Source organism: Nipponia nippon, unplaced genomic scaffold (genome assembly GCF_047370975.1).
Source record: "Nipponia nippon isolate SJK-2023a ecotype South Korea unplaced genomic scaffold, ASM4737097v1 scaffold_7, whole genome shotgun sequence".
Lineage (NCBI taxonomy): Eukaryota > Metazoa > Chordata > Aves > Pelecaniformes > Threskiornithidae > Nipponia > Nipponia nippon.
Genome location: NW_028262391.1, coordinates 38,092,277 through 38,107,757, shown reverse-complemented (window position 1 = coordinate 38,107,757; position 15,481 = coordinate 38,092,277). Strand labels below are relative to the sequence as shown.

At 46.2% G+C, this 15,481-nt stretch overlaps 1 protein-coding gene across 3 annotated transcripts in view; it reads left to right on the top strand.

Moving 5' to 3' along the window:
- Nucleotides 1-1,551: 1,551 nt before the first annotated feature.
- The window catches only part of TENT4B (terminal nucleotidyltransferase 4B), a 45,357-nt gene continuing 31,427 nt past the window's right edge, over nt 1,552-15,481 (top strand). For 2 of the 3 annotated variants that reach the window (XM_087740654.1, XM_087740653.1), the window contains exon 1: nt 1,555-2,560. In XM_087740654.1, the coding sequence (XP_087596780.1) occupies nt 2,016-2,560 (545 nt within the window). In that variant the 5' untranslated portion in view covers nt 1,555-2,015. Of the gene's footprint in view, nt 2,561-15,481 lie in introns of all 3 variants that reach the window. The other variant, XM_087740652.1, reaches the window with a different exon arrangement.

Sequence of the window (15,481 nt, the reverse complement as noted above, 5' to 3'; positions counted from 1 at the left end):
TTCAAGTGGTGTTTTTTTGTTGGGGGGGTTGCTCTCTCTCTTTTTTTTCCCCTCCTTTTTTTTCTTTTAATACCCTGTAGGTATACTCCCTCATCTAAACCTTTGTGGTACCACACCACCTGTGTGGTGTCCTGGCTTTAATTGCTTGGGACTAGCGTTGCTACTGAGGAGTCCTGTAAATTAATAAACCTCAGTCCTACAACAAAACTTGTTTACATTTATGTTCTAGGAGTGTAGAGCTAAACACTTTTTTTCAGAATTAGCTTTTTTTAAAAAAAAAAAAATAGGGATTTTTTTTTCCTGTCACTGTTATCTCCTTAAGGATAACATGAAATTAGTTATTAGACTTACACTCACTTTTTTGTGTTGTGTTTTTTTTAAAAAAGGTTTATGAATTGAAAGCTTTTTATTTGCATCTTTGATGTAAGAGGAATATCAGGCTAGTCATTTTCTCGTTACCTTTTTCTGGTACAATTCTCAAAATAACTGAAGAATGTGGGGTTTGGAAAACGGGGTTATTCAGGGCAGTTTTCCTCCAATTGCAAGCTGTGCTTAAGTCCCACCAGTTTCGACTCGGCTTTTGATAGTAGTTTTAGGTACAGATCCTAATTCTCAAAGCAATTAAGTCTGTCAACTCAAAAAACAAATTTCACCCTACAGCTCCTTGCTGTAGTTGGGTTGCTCTTGGGCAACGCATGTCAGATGCCCTGTGACAGAACAGAGGAGGGCCGAGGACAAAACGCCCTGCTCTGGGACAGTGGGGAGGAGCCCGCAACCTTCGTCTTTGGTCGTCATCAGGAAGCGGTGCTAAGCCTTTTTCTTCGCAAACTGTCCACCTCATGGAATACTTGGAATTGAAATGCAGCTTTTTAATTCCAAACCCTCCATCTTCCAAAAGAGAAATCCTCTCCCATGCAATTCAGAAACTACGGGAAGCACCGGGCCCTCCCTGCAGTATGCCGGAAACTTTCTAGCTGGTATTATATTAAAGATGTTTTAAGGCTGTAGTATGAAAAGACTAAAAATAAAACTGAATCTGACCAGAACTTGTACTACTAAATGTTGCTGTTTGCCATGTTGTGTATGTAATGTGTTTTTCCATCTGCAGAAGCGTTGGCTATACAAGTATGGCACCTAGGCTCTCTTTTCCTCTGCTTTGGAGCTGAATGAAAGGCAGGAAGACCTACAAGTACCCGTCACAGTTTTAGGGGAGCGTGGTGGCGGTGTACGAGAAGGGTAACGCGACCGCAGGAGACGCCGCGTACCGCAGAGCGCTGGTGCTGGTACGCCCGACGCCCTTACCTACCGTACACATGCTCCGGCCTCACGGGTTGCAGCGGCAGCACCCCCAAAGCGGTGCCGCACCCCGCGGCTGCTGGCGCGCCCCCCGCCCGGGCCGCCCCCGCCGGCGGTGCTGCCCCCTGCCGCCCGGCGCCGCCTCCGCCTGCGGCCCCCGGCCCGCCCCGGCTGCACCTGCCGCTGGGGGAGCCGGGGCCGAGGGCTCGTCCGCCCGGCGCGGCCCCTCCCAGCCGCTGCCCCGCAGCCCCGAAGCGCGGGGCCGGTGGGCTCCGCCGGCGGGTCTCCCTGCCGCCCGCGCCCCGCCGAGGGCCGGGGCCGCCCCGGGACCCGGACGGTTCTGCCGTGAGGGGAGCCGCCGCTCTCGCCCGAGAGCCGCCGGGCCCCGGGGCCGGCAGAGGCGCGAGGGGAGGCCGGGGCGGCGGGGGCCGGGCCGGGGGAGAGCCCGGGGCCCGCCGGGGACGCCGCCCGCCCGGCCCGGCCGCCGCCGCCGCCCCCCTTTATTGCGCGCGGCCCGTGTGCCGGCGGCCCAGCCGGGCCCCGCCTCGCCGCGCTCGCCAGGAGGGGCGGGGGCTGTGGAGCGACGGCAGCGAGCAGGCAGGCGCGGAGCTGCCCTTCCATAGGAGCCGCCATTAGCGCTGGGACCCGGTGACAGGGTCTCGGCGTCGGCGGCCGGCGCGGCGCGGGGAGCGGAGGCGGCCGGGGTGGGTCCCCGTTTGATGGATCCCCGGATCGCCTGGTTCCAGCCAGAGCAGCTCGGCCCCTCGAACCGCCTGTGGATGCAGATCTGGGAGACCACGCAGGGGGTCCGCAACCTCTACTTCCAGCAGCAGCAGCAGCAGGAGCAGCAGCAGCAGCAGCAGCAGAGCGCCCCCGCCGGGGCCGGCCCGGCCTCCCCGCCCGGCATGTACCGCGCCCCCCGCGCCGACCCCCAGCCCGACTTCCTGCCGCTCGAGAGCGCCAACAACCAGCACAACCGCAGCCACCACCAGGCCTCGCCGCCCCCGGGGGCCGCCGCCTGGGCCCGGCCCGCACGGGGGGGGCCGCCCGCCGCCGCCGCCGCGGCCGCCAGCAACAAGAGGAAGCGCGACAACAAGGCCAGCACCTTCGGGCTCAACTACAGCCTCCTGCTGGGGCCCCCCGGGCAGGGCCGGGCCCCCGCCCTGGGGGACGAGCCGGCCGCCCGGGCCCAGGCCGGCCTGGCCGAGCCGCTCTACACCGGCACCCCCTGGAAGAAGAGGAACTACAGCCAGGGAGTCGTGGGGTGAGCGGCCGCGGCGCCGGGCCGGAGGGCGGGCGAGGGGGCGCCGGGCAGCGGCCGGCGCCGGGCCCGCCCCGGCCCTCGCAGGAGGCGGGGGCTGAGGCCCTTCCCGCCCCGGGGCCGCACGCTGGGGCCGGGCGGCGGTGGCGGGGCGGCCGCCGCGCTGCGGCGGGGGGCGCTGGGCCGCGGCACCTGAGGAGCGGCGGCGGGGCGCGGCCCAGGCCCCGGCCCCGGCCCCGGCGGGTGGCGCAGGGCGGCCGGGCCGGGCCCGGCCCGCGGGGCACCGCTCGCTGCCGGCGGGGAGAGACGGGGGCGGGGGGCGCCGGGCCGCCGCTCCGGCTGTCAGTGCCCGGAGCGGCCGTGCGCGCCCGCCGGTGCCCGCCGGCCGAGCGGCCTGCGGCGGGGCAGCCCTTCGTGCGCCGCGGCGCTGGCCGTCCTGCCCTCCGGGGCGAGCGCCCGGCCGGGGCGGCGACTCCTCGGGGGAGGGGGGGAATAACCGCGCGCGGCGGCGGCGGCGGCGGGGGCAGCGCCCGCCGCGGGTGCCCGTGTGCATGCTAATGGTGCGGGCACGCCTATCCGCAGGGGACGGGAGCTCCTCGCAGGCTTCTGCTGTCACCGCCCGTGCACGTGGGGCGCGTTACACGCTCCGCGCCGCTCCAGCGCGGGTGCTCCGCCGTCGCCCTGCGCTCGCCTCGCGGTGATTCCGGTTTTCGTTGTTGGTGAGGCGTCTGATGCCATTGCTGCTCACGCACAGGCTGCGGGGCTGGGTGAGGCGCTTCCCCCGGCTGGCGCTCAGGGCGGCCGGGCTGGGGAGGAAGGAGGGCGGCAGGCAGCACGCTGTCAGCTCTGCAGGTCCTGCACCGCTGCCCGCCGCCGCCGCCGCTGCCAAGCACGCTTCTATAGCTTTGTGCATAGTGGGAACTATAACGTAAAAAACCTAATAATCTGCTACATGTGGACCAAGTGCATAGTAGGAACTATAATGTAAAAAAATTAATCATCTGCTGCTGTTAAAAGAAATTGCATAGACTAGGTAATTACAGGGAGAGTGTGTTTTCTAAAACCTGACAGAGAAGGTATGCACACATGCTGGCACCCGCTCTCAGAAATAAACTTGCATGCATATATAGAGCGTTATGGATTTCAGTATGGGATTATTAATGGTTTTCATGGAGCTCTGACTGTGGAACGCGTGTGCTGATCTGAGTATTTTGTCCGTAGTGTTTTTGTGTTAGCTTAGGTCTCATCGGTTGGCGTTGCATGAGCCCACAGAGATCGAGGGCAGGCAAACACGTACCTTCTGTCCTGTTTACCTGAAAACTGTTTTGAGCCCTCCCTCCTTCCTTTTTTTAAACATGGGGATGGCTTTTAATATGGGTGATGCCCTGGATAAAAGGCATTTGGTAACTTCTGTGGCTTTTTTTTTTTTTTTTTTTTTAAAGTTCATGCTTTTCAAAATGTGACCTTTGCCTTGACCCATAGCATGCCCCTCCTCCCCGCGGCAAGAGCATGTTGACGTGTATTTGACTGGTTAAGTATGGATTTCTCGCGTAGTGTATGCAGGTGTAATACCCTTTCCAATCCTGCTCCTGTACTAACAAGTCTGGCTTCGTTCCAGAGTTCAGATGGCGGAGGTGTATGGTGACAGTCGAAGGCCGGGAAGAGCTCATTTTAGAAATCGGTAATGATTTGGGTGCGTCAGGTTTTGTGTGCCCAACTTGCACCTGAGGGTCTTTCAGCCCCCTCCCACCAGAAAGCGTTGACCTCTCTGCCTTCCGACATTGCCGTTCTGTAAGATTTGTCAAAATGACTGTTCAAATTTGCTGGTCGCTTTGGAAAACAAACTCTTACCACCTCTGGCTCTCTCTTTGCTTGCCAGCTCCTATATTACCTTTACTGCTGGGGTTATAATAATTCATAAAATGACACTGCAGAAGTGTGCTATTTTAAGTTCTGTAGTCACTATACATTGGAACCTTCCATAAGTTTCTTCACAAGACTTAAAAGTAATGTGTGCAAAACATACTAAGTACTGAATTTTTGTAAGTTAGTTTTTGGACTCTCTATCTTCTAGCTTGTCACTTATTTACTTGAAGGCTGAGGAACATTTTCAGAAGTGCCTTTCTCTCTCTCTCTCTCTCTCTCTCTCTCTGTCTTGTAAATCCATAAACCTTTTCCTTGTATTGAAGATATAGGGGGAAAAAAGGGTGAGCTTCAGCAAGAGATTAATGATAATAATAACAACAACAGCAACTGTACGAAAGTATTCAAGGTGATGTCTGGGGCTAGAGTAGAATTTCGATTGAATCAGTTTCAAACTCCAAGTGGAAGCACATTGTGGACTTGTTTTTTTAATAGTATCAAAAAGTACTCAAACATGTTGGTCTGTATTTGGCTTGACTGTCTCGTTTGTGGCATATATTTACATGATGCTGAGATTCTGTTTTAGCGATTTCCTTTGTTCAAAGCAGAGTAAGGTAGAGTGTCTCTAAGATACAGCCCTACATTGCTTTTCCTAAATTATGGAAGTGACTGATGTTTGCTATTTATTCCAAAGGTATTTAGAGGAAGGGGGCTAACAAACATTGAATGAAAAACTGTGAAAACAATTTCTAAAAGGAGCTGAAGCCTCTTAGGAAAGTATAGAAAATGCTTAGGTCTTGTGAAGGTTGCAGTGTGACCGACTGACTGCTGGCAAGGCCGCGTGAAGCCTCCCATGTAACTGCCTGTGGAGTGCACTAAGGTGCTGCCATCGCTCCCTCAGTACAAGTTTCTTTTGAATAATTGTCTTGTAAGGCATCTGTCTCAGGTCTTGAGACACCAGACAGTAGTGATGGATAGAGGGGTTTGTAACCTAGGAAATGAGGTTGTTGGTAAAGTAAATATTTTAAATTAATTATTTCCAACATGAATTCCCAAATTTGTGCTGACTAGTTCTAACAGTTAATGGGGAAAAAGGATACCTGCAGTTCTATTACAGCATTACTTGTGTGTTAACAGGTACCTTTTTCTTCCCTAATTGTTTAAGTGCAAATTGTGAAAAAATAGTAAAGGCTTGATACTTTTCCCTATGTACCATCCTGTAATTTTGTTCAGTTAATCACTTTAAATTTTGAGTCTTTTGAATACGACAGTGTTGTGGAACAGTCCCATTTTCAGAACGATTAGGCCTGACTTGCTGGCAAACACAGCTGAAAGCGGACATGTAGCATTCATTTTTCCAGTGCAAGGATGTCACTTGTGTGTATGGCTGTGCAAAACCAGCTCTGAACATGCAATTATATTGATCAGCTGTCTGGAAAAACAGTCCAATAATTTTTAGCTAATTGGGCAGTTTATGTAAACACGTAACAGTGTGTAACTAGCTGTCTAAAGATTTAGATAAGTTAAACATGTTGAAATAATGGAGATTTGGGTTAAAAGCTAAGTAACTGTTCAGTCAAATCTTTGAGTTTTTTCTTTTCAGGTTTTTTATTTTTATTGAGAAACAGACTTTCTTAGTTAACGCTATTGATATGTACAGAGAGATAACTAAATAATTAAAAAATAACCCACAACAGTATTGTTTTTGATTTCAAGATAGATTTCTTATAAAGCATGCACAATATTTGCTAACATTCACCAATGCTGAAATTCTCACCAACGCTGACAGTTCAACACGTGGCCAGTTTTTACTCCCGCAGGTTGATGGTGCTATTGTATACGTTGTATTCTGGCCTGTCTTTTATATTTTCCCTTATTCTAAGTTTTCAGACTTGCAGCTCTGTTAATAACATAGATGTTTGCATTGCAGGTACTCTGCTTTGTTCTGGCACTCTTAACTCTGACTTCTGAAATATCACTGTAAATCAGTTGTCTAGTGCTGCCTGCAAGTTGCTTTGCACCAGTCGGATTCAGCTTGTGTATCTTGCATCCTCTGGGGACTTTGTCGACAGACAGTGATGCTAAAAAGAACAGAAGCGCAGAAAATGAATGAAAAGTTTTACAGCATGTGTATGATGTTACTGTTGACTTAACACGTAGCATACCTGTAAAGAGTTTAGTAGGATTTGTCTTGACAGGGTACTTAGTAGCAAAACTTAAGGATGCAGAAAGATGTGGGGACTGGGGTTTTGGAGGGGATTCTCTGTGTGTGTGTGTCCCAAAGGCAACAGTAATGTTAGTAGTGTCACAATTAAAAAGGAAGAAAAAGTAGTTGGGATACTGAAATGGATGTTTTACAGCTTTCACTAAGTTTAGATTGAGCCTAGCTAAAAGGTGACACAAGAAGAACTGCTTAAGCCAGAAGCCTGAAGCGTAACAAAACCCAAAAATAGAGACTTGCACTTAAGTTTGGCCTGTCTTGTCATAGGTTTCTGTGATTCTTGTGCCAAAGGAAAGCATCCAGTTCGTACGCAGTTCCCAGGTAGGAGATGTGGATTTTGGGACTCTGTAGGGAGCTGGTTAGTTTTCACAGGAATCTGCAGCCAAAGGCAAGAACCCAATCAACGTGTGAGTTTAAGGAGGGAAATTGTGTAATATGTGCTCCTGAGGAGGAGCCTGGGTTCGATAGAAAACTGTGTGTTTTGAAATTTTGAATGCACAGTGTTTTGAAGTACTAATGGAAACTTCAATACGAAAGGGAGAGAATCCTATGACCCCCAGAGGAGGGCTGTGCACACGGATGTGCATGCACTCGCAGGCTGCCGAATTGGGTGGTACAGAATTGAGCAGGCTTCAGCTTATTTGATGTAAGGGTTCCCAGCATGTTGCTCAGGATTCCAGAGAATACCATGAAATAAAATCATAACTACTTTAGGAAGAAAATAGCTTAAAGCCATACGTCTTTGCTACAGAAGTCCTGTTACGATTCTTTTTCATGTGAAATTTGTCAGCTTCTCAGGTCTTTTAATCTCTTTTTTGAACAAAGCTAAGTACATTAAGGCAGGTGCAAGCTCATTCTCCACAGGCTTTGAGCTGACCAGAGGGCACGTAGCTACAGTAACGCAGCCGTCTGCCTGAGATAACTTACCCTGTGTCTCTTCAGCTCTTACTTGCTCAGGCCCTTGCGTGGTATCAGCCACAGTAGGATGATCTCCCCGTGGGTTGGAGTATGAACAAAAAGAGCTGAGTGAGTGTAGAGTGAGCAGAGCAGGTATAGAGTCATAGAATCATTTAGGTTGGCAAAGACCTTTAAGATCATCGAGTATGTGTACCTGCAGCAAAACGTTGAGCCAGACTGAATGCCTAACTTAGGGAAATCTGATAAAATCCTAATCAATTGTGTTGTTTTTCATCATGTTCTCTTAAGTGCTTAAATCAAATGCATGGGTGGTGCTTGATTTGCTGTTGCATTACTGGATACATACAAATGCTTCACGTAAGGAAAACAAGCACTTTTGTGGACAGGCTTCTGACTTCTGGTGAAACAATGGGGTGCGTGCACGACTTCTAAATGTATCTTCAGTTAGAGTAGTTGCATGCTTTTTGCATTAGCGAAGACATGCACGTTAAAATGCAGGTTGCAGTTGAATTCACTGTACATCATGCGTAAAAATGAATTATTCAGGAAAAATACATAGACACAAATCTGCTTGCTCCCTGAAAAAGCCTCTGAGAACAGTACTCTCTCCTCACTGTAGCTGCGCATGTAAGCTGTAAGGTAGAAGTGCAAGGATGTGACTCGAGTGCAAATCCTTTTCTTGTATCTGTCTGATAAGATCCACCGCCGCTCTCCGTCTCGTCCTGAGTCATGCCACAGCACAGTTCTGGCAGTACCCTTGTGACAGCTTGTGCAGCTCTTGAAGGCGGTCATCTGGGTTTTATGGAAGTGAAATCGGATATTTCCCCACAGCCTCCTGTAGTAAGAAATTACTTTTTTTGGAAGGCCTGGGAGAGAGAAACAAGTTTACTAGGGGATGAAGATGTTGAACTAAAGGCAGTTTGAGGAAACCTTTAGGAAATATACTGTAAATATTATATAACTGTATTGTTTGAGCTTGCAGAATTTTGGAATGGTGCCAACATTTCGGCATGTTTTGTTTAAACAATTTGAGGAGGACTTCAGAGGCCTGCTGGTTTCTACGTGTGCAAGGAAACAGCATGTGAATATATTCTTGTGAACTGTTTTGTTTTCTCCAATTCTTATCTTCTCTTGGGGACTTGGGCACCTATTTACCTTGGAGTGGCTATATAAGGAACAGAAGTTTGGCGGACTCTTTTTGGTAGATAGGGATGTCTATATTAAGTAATAGGAAGAGTGTGTCATTCCCTCTTGTGTGCTTGCTGATTCCCAAGAGCTGGTACATGCTTTCTGTAGCAGTATGCAGTTGAAAAAAGAGGATCTCACCCTGAATCTTTATTAGTATTATATTAAACTGTGTTGGGGTTGTAGCTCTTATTTTTTAATTGGCAAACTGTTAGTATAAGGTTAGTTTTAGGAAGCCTGAGATTGCATTGTTGGTCCTAGCAAATAGGTGGGGACCCGTACCATGAAAGCATATTGTTGCATTTTTCTCTCCTTCAGTTTTTTTTTATCCATCTTACTGTTATACTTCGTTCCTGGGCAGCTTATACTCACTTATTTAAAGTTGGAGTATGAGGTCTGGTTTTTACTTTGGGAATTTGCAAAACTTTGAAATGCGGTTTTGAGAAGTTCTGTATGTAACCTTGCTATCAAAATAGGCAATAATAGAATACTTCACATTTCTTTTTTATTGACCTCATAATTTGGTCATTCAGAATACATCTCTGAATATGGGGTATGTGCTCCAAAATAATGCATGTGCCCAAAATTAAAGAGCTGACTATTGCGTCAGCGTTTTTTGTTTATGTTGCATGTGATGTACAGCAATGGTTCCTACCCTCTTTGCTGGATGTTGGAACTGGCAGCAGTAGCAGAATGCGGCCCAGAGCCAGGTTAGGTATTGTGCTGAGAGGTGTGTGTGCTGGTAGTGATATAGTGACATAACCAGTGAAAATCTTGCGTAATACATATTATACGCAAATAAATACTATTGTTGTTCTTAGTGAGCAGTTTGCATGCTAATTCATTATTTGAACTTGCTAGGATTTCTTAAATGATAAGCATTCATCTTTTTCAATTGTCTTTTTGGGTGTACTGCCAAAGAGTGCTCAAGATGTCGGTCGTATTTGAATATTGCTTTCTGTCCCTTTGCCTAGAAATTGGGGCTAAAAAAATATTCCTATAAGCAAGAAAAGGAGAGGAAAACTAGTAAACTGGATGCAGGCTTCAGATATTTTTCTTAGACTGCAAATAGCTTTACAGAAGGAGCAATTTGAACTTTAATCATTTTGTAACTTTAACCTACAATAGATAACACAGCAGGAATTTTTTCCAGGAACACTAGGAACTTCTGATGTTAAAGCAAGAGATAGACATGGGTTGAGGCAGCAGACCTCTTGTTTGTAAGTTTGTACAAAAACCTCTCCTACAGATCTCTAGAGCCTGTTTAAATCTTTTCAGTAACTTTGTATTCGTGATACTCATGTGTTGTATCGTAATCATGTAATTAATGTATTAGTATTGCTGCATTCAGTATAGGTCTTTTGATACTAGCTGTCCCTGATGATTGTCTTTCTGACCCTTATAGCCGTGTCACAAAATTTGTGTGAGACTGAGCAGCAGAGCCCATGAGCTGATTGTGTACCACGGCCGCCCCCGGGGCCACGAAGGAAGCTCTGAGGGTAGGTCGCAGGTAGGAGGCAGCTGCTCCAGGGCAGTTCTAGCACATCGGCTCGGTGTGAGGATGAACTGGCTGCATGACTGGCTCGGAGGATGTCTTGTGCTGGTACATCAGCAACATCTGTTCATTTTCTTCCTCCCGTGGTGACAATTAAGATTATTTGGCAGCCCTCATTCCAGATCAGCCTCTCTGACACTCTTGTAATGTCCTCCACAGCATGAGAACTACATCTGAATTATTCAAAAGCGATGTGCAGCTAAAGTCTTGCTACAGTTGCTTGAGAAGGCTTTACGGTGTGGAATTCTCCATTGCCATACTGTATTGCATACATCTTGCAATTTTTTTTTGCATTGCATTTTACAGGATTTGTACTGGAAAACAAAGGTAGCAGAGGCTCAAATAAGCAGACGCTTAGGATCAAAGTAGGTGTCTGTGCGTCTCCACCCTTCCGTCTTGTCAGCGTGATTTATTGGGGGGGAAATAGCCAATACTATACTGAAAATATTGTTAGACAGCATGGAGGAAACAGTTTTGTGATTCTACAAGTAATGGGATATAACAGTGGACAAATGCAAGCATTAAAGTCCTCTAGAAACTTCCAAATCAGGGAAGTGAGGGTAGTAGAGGAAGAGGTGTGCAGGTGAGTAGGAACATTGGCTGATCACCTTCACTCAGTGTAGATTTACTTCCAGGTAGATTTAAGTACACAGCATTTAAAGTGCTTTCTTACAATTACTTTGTTTATGGACCCAGTAAAATCGCAAAGAACTTGCATTAACCTGTCACAAATATTAAGTATAGATAAGCCCTTCATATAAAGTTGTACTGTAATTAGAGTAAGAATACCACTAAAATACAGCATGCAGGTCTATCTTGCTGTAGTTTGATGACTAAGGTGTTGATCTTACTGTATGTGTCAATGTGTAGTCTAAAGATAGTGAGTCCTTAACCAAAGCTTGTTGACCTTGCCTGACCTCTTGACGTTGCGATCGATCTAGATTGAGGAAGTGTGATAACGTAACTTTCTTTTCTTAAGTTTTTGTCTCACGGTGTTAGTTTTAAAGCTATTCACTTCCTCTGTTACTTTAGGAACAGCTGATATTTTCTTACGTATTACAAAAAGCAAAAGTTTTTTTTGTTCTGGTTCTGGGTTTTTTTGTTTGTTTTGTTTCAAGGGGATTGTTACAAAAAACATACTCCTTTATACGCGTTTACATTCCTCCCCCTTCTCCCTCAGTGAGGTTTTGGCTTTCATCTAAAATAAGTATGCATATCGTTTTCGAAAATTGTGTGAAGTTTTACTCTGGAGTTACATCTTGCACAATGGCTTTATCTCTTACGTATGTAGAGGTACTCCTGGTCGGCAAGCTTTCCATAACTGTCGGTTAAAATATTGAGTTAAACATAGTGCGGTGAAGGAACTATCTTGATCTGAATAGTGATCATGATTGCAAATCACACAGTCTTGGGTCAATATTGAGCCAGGCTGAAAAAATGAAGTCCTGATAGTTTATTTTATTTAATTTTTGCTTTGTTATGTCACGCTCTTCTTCAGCTGGGTGATTCAACTCAGGTGCTTGAGGATCTTCTATTTACTTAGCCTTCTGGTTGTGTGTTGGACTCAGTGTCTTACTGTCATTCATCCATGGGGATTTTTCCTTGTAGTTGTCATACTTGGCAGGTACTCACAGGAGAAAATGTTCATGTTGATTTTTGCCTTGAAGAGCTAGTTTGTTATTTGAGGTAAGCAGCTTCTTTACATGTACCTCTGCTTCCAGCATCAGGTGGAAGAGAAGTTTGCCTCATTGAGCCGTTGGATTTCCTCTTATGGGATAGTTCTTGAGATTAGGCAGAACGGACAGTACTGTCTTGCTTTTGTTACTGTCTTGTAATTACATTATACATCAGCTGCAACCGTTTTCTTAGCTAAAATCTATCTAAATTTGAATTAACTAGTGATCTTCTGAAGCTGCTCTTGTTACAACTTGGCCAAATGTGGCAGGGCATATACAGGTGGTAAAAGATAATGTCTCAGTGGCAGTAAGTAGCAGTGTCAGCTCCCGGCATAACAGCACCTTGGAGCAAACGAAGAGAATAACTGTGTAATAACAAACTTCCTCTCTCGTTTCTTGTATAATGTGGTATTTGCCCGTAGGCATTAAGTCACTGAACATTATATGCTGGAATAGTTCATTTCAGCCTTTGCTCCTCTGAAGCATACCTGCTTCAGGCATGCTGAAACGTGCTCTTTCTAGTTGCTATTGATTCAGCAGTTTGTAGAGCTCACAGCGAGCCTCTTGTGCTTCTCTGACAGCTGGTCTCCACTGCTGCATCTTCTACTCACTTTTTTGGTACGCTAGAAACATTTGCTTAATCTTCAAATTATTATTGAAATGATTTTGAGAGAGTGGTTTCAGTGAATTAAATGAATTTTGAGTGGGTTTCTGAGAGCTCTGCACAGGCCCTTGCTCTCCATTTGCTACTTTTTTTGGAAGACTGTGCCCAAATGTGTTAATGCACAACATGTAGACGGCAGGAGGAGGTGTGCCATGCCAGGGATGTCCTATCCTAGAGCAGGTTCTGGCGTTCACCTACGTGATATTAGGCCTGGGTCAATTGTGAGGATTTAACTCTCAAACCATTCGAAGTCCCTTTTTTTCACCATGTGCTGATTCTTTTGTCCTTATGTCCAAGCAGAACCCAGCAATTGAGGTAGTTGCATGAAACCTTTTATAAGTCATCTTTCAGCATATGTTGGTGTCTCTGAATTTTAAGATTCTGGACTCATGAGAAGTGTTTCAGTGAAGTATTTTCTAGGCTTATATTAGTAGTTTTCTGACAGATGTACTAGCTGAATCTTCAGGGGAAAGAAAAAGATAAAAACCAAGATTAATCCCCAGGGTTAGTCAGAGACCGGCTTATCCAGATACTTTGAAGGACAAGACCGGTCACCCACATTGAAGGGGGAAGTATTTTTTCCAGTTCCTGACACTGAAGCTCTTGAGTGTGCATCTCTGTCACTGGGCTAATAGAGGTGACCTCAGGAAACATTTTTCTGTGATCTGCTTAGGCATTGTCCTTTTTTGACAGTTACTGTTTGTAGCTTTCTAGCCCGGAGTAATAAGCAGAGCAAAAGGAGGCTGGTGACTCTCCAAAATATTTTGCAGGTTGAGTGCTACTGCTCCTGGCCCATGGTTTTTGTGGTACCTGTGCATCCTGCCTTGCAAGTGGGAGTATCTGAGCACAAGAGAACAAACCAGAATATGAACAGATAGTTTCTAATATATACCTTTAAGGGAGCGTATTACTGCATCATGAGTCCCAAAATGAATGCTGCATTGTTTAATCTGAACATAGTTCACTGCACACCCTTACTGTAGAGATAACCAATCATCAAAGTAAAGAGTCGCCTGAAATGTTCCTTGTACCTTGCCATAGTATGTGTGATTATTGTTCCTGCTCCTCCTTCAAAATGCACCCGCTCCAGTCGCTTTTGAGCATTTGGAAGTGAGAGGGAGAACTGTTTCTGGGATTTGAATTTTGCCTGGATATGACAGCAGCGCATCTAAACTTGTATTAATATTGTAGGAGAGTGTCACCAAAGTGCAGTAGCAAGTAATAAATGGGTGATAAGCTGGTTCTGAACATGTGCTAAACAGGTAAGTTGGGGTCACTGTCCATTTTGCTTGAAGAATATAAATTCAACACACAAACTTAAAACCTTGCGGTTTTAATAGTAAGTGCTAACTTCAAATCTTTTCATAAGAAGTTTTGAATACTTCTAATATAGGAGATGCAACAAAAGTGACTTGTGGCTCACTTTTATATTCCTTGAATGTTCTGAAATGCTGTGCAAAATCCTCTCCTCTCAAAAAAAAAAAAAAAAAAAAAAAAAAAAAAGCCACCCAAAACTGTCAGTGTTAGAAAATGTTGGAAAGCTTTAGGAATCTGCATTGACTTTCCAGGTGGCATACTGGCACTTCAGATTTAATTTGAAAATGTTCTTACGCTGGAGCTGAAAAGATGTTAACAAACTGCAACTGTGGCTAATTATTGGACTTAATATTTTTATATTAAATTATTTTAAGTTTGATCTAATGAGGTACTGAAGCAGAGGTGTTTAGAGTTTTATTCTTGGTTCTTCTGCCTACTTAGCAGCTCAAAAGCAGGCTTGCTGCACAGATGGACGTGAAGTGGCTTTCTGGAGTTAGCACAGTACACTCTCGAGTGCGCGTTACTAATTTGCAGGGATGAGTGTAAGCGGTACCGGCTGCTTACAGGAACTCGGACTTTAAACAGCTTTTTGATTTGGCTTTGAGGTGAACAGCGTAAGCCTGGGGTTGTGGTAGCGTCTTCCTTCCTTCTTAGGGACTGGTGTGGGATTATTTGGGGTGGACATTTGAAAGTTTAAATCAATTCTGATGGAAGGAGACAGGAGTTAATAATTACATTGCTCTCCTTCCTTTCATTTAAGTAATCTTTCAAGTGAAATAATTTATCAAGTCATAAGCAAGAAGAATATTTGCCAGGCAGGACCCGCTGCATGTGTGAAAGTAGAGGACTTCACTCTCTCCTGTGTCAGAAAACCCCATTTTGAGCCCTGCACGAGGCTTGCCTGGCTTCACGTTGGGGGACCCTCCACACACACAGCCATTCGCATGGTGACAAAGGTCTGTGCTGCGAGTTCTTAGCTCCGATCAGAGCCTTCAGGTTGAGATTTTTTTTCCCAGCACGCGTTATCCATCAGAAGTGCTCGTCAGCCTGCGGGGAGCGTGTTAGTCTCGCCTCTGCCCAGATAGCATGAGGTGTCATTTATTGGCAGGTCACAGATTTGTTTGTTTATGTGATAGCATTTACTACACTAACAAAATAGCAGCAATATACTAGTGATGTATAAAGAACCGTCCTGATAGCCTGGCTTTATGAAGACAAACAGAAGGGCGTAGTAGCTGACCTACTGTATCCCTCTGTTCTGGTTTAATAGTAACACCACTGGTGATATTTGCAAAACTGATCTAATACATTTTTTTCTTTTAACTGCCTTCTCCTGCCTGTTGTGCTGGTACAGAAAGGGTCAGACCTACTCGCAAGCGTTGCAGGGATTTGCTGGCTATAGGTTTTGTTACAGTCCTAACACAAACTCAAACATAACTGTGTTATTGGGAAAGTTCAGCTAATATAAATGGAACTACTACTGATACTGATAGTTATTTTTACTTCTTGCTGAGCTCTTGTTTAA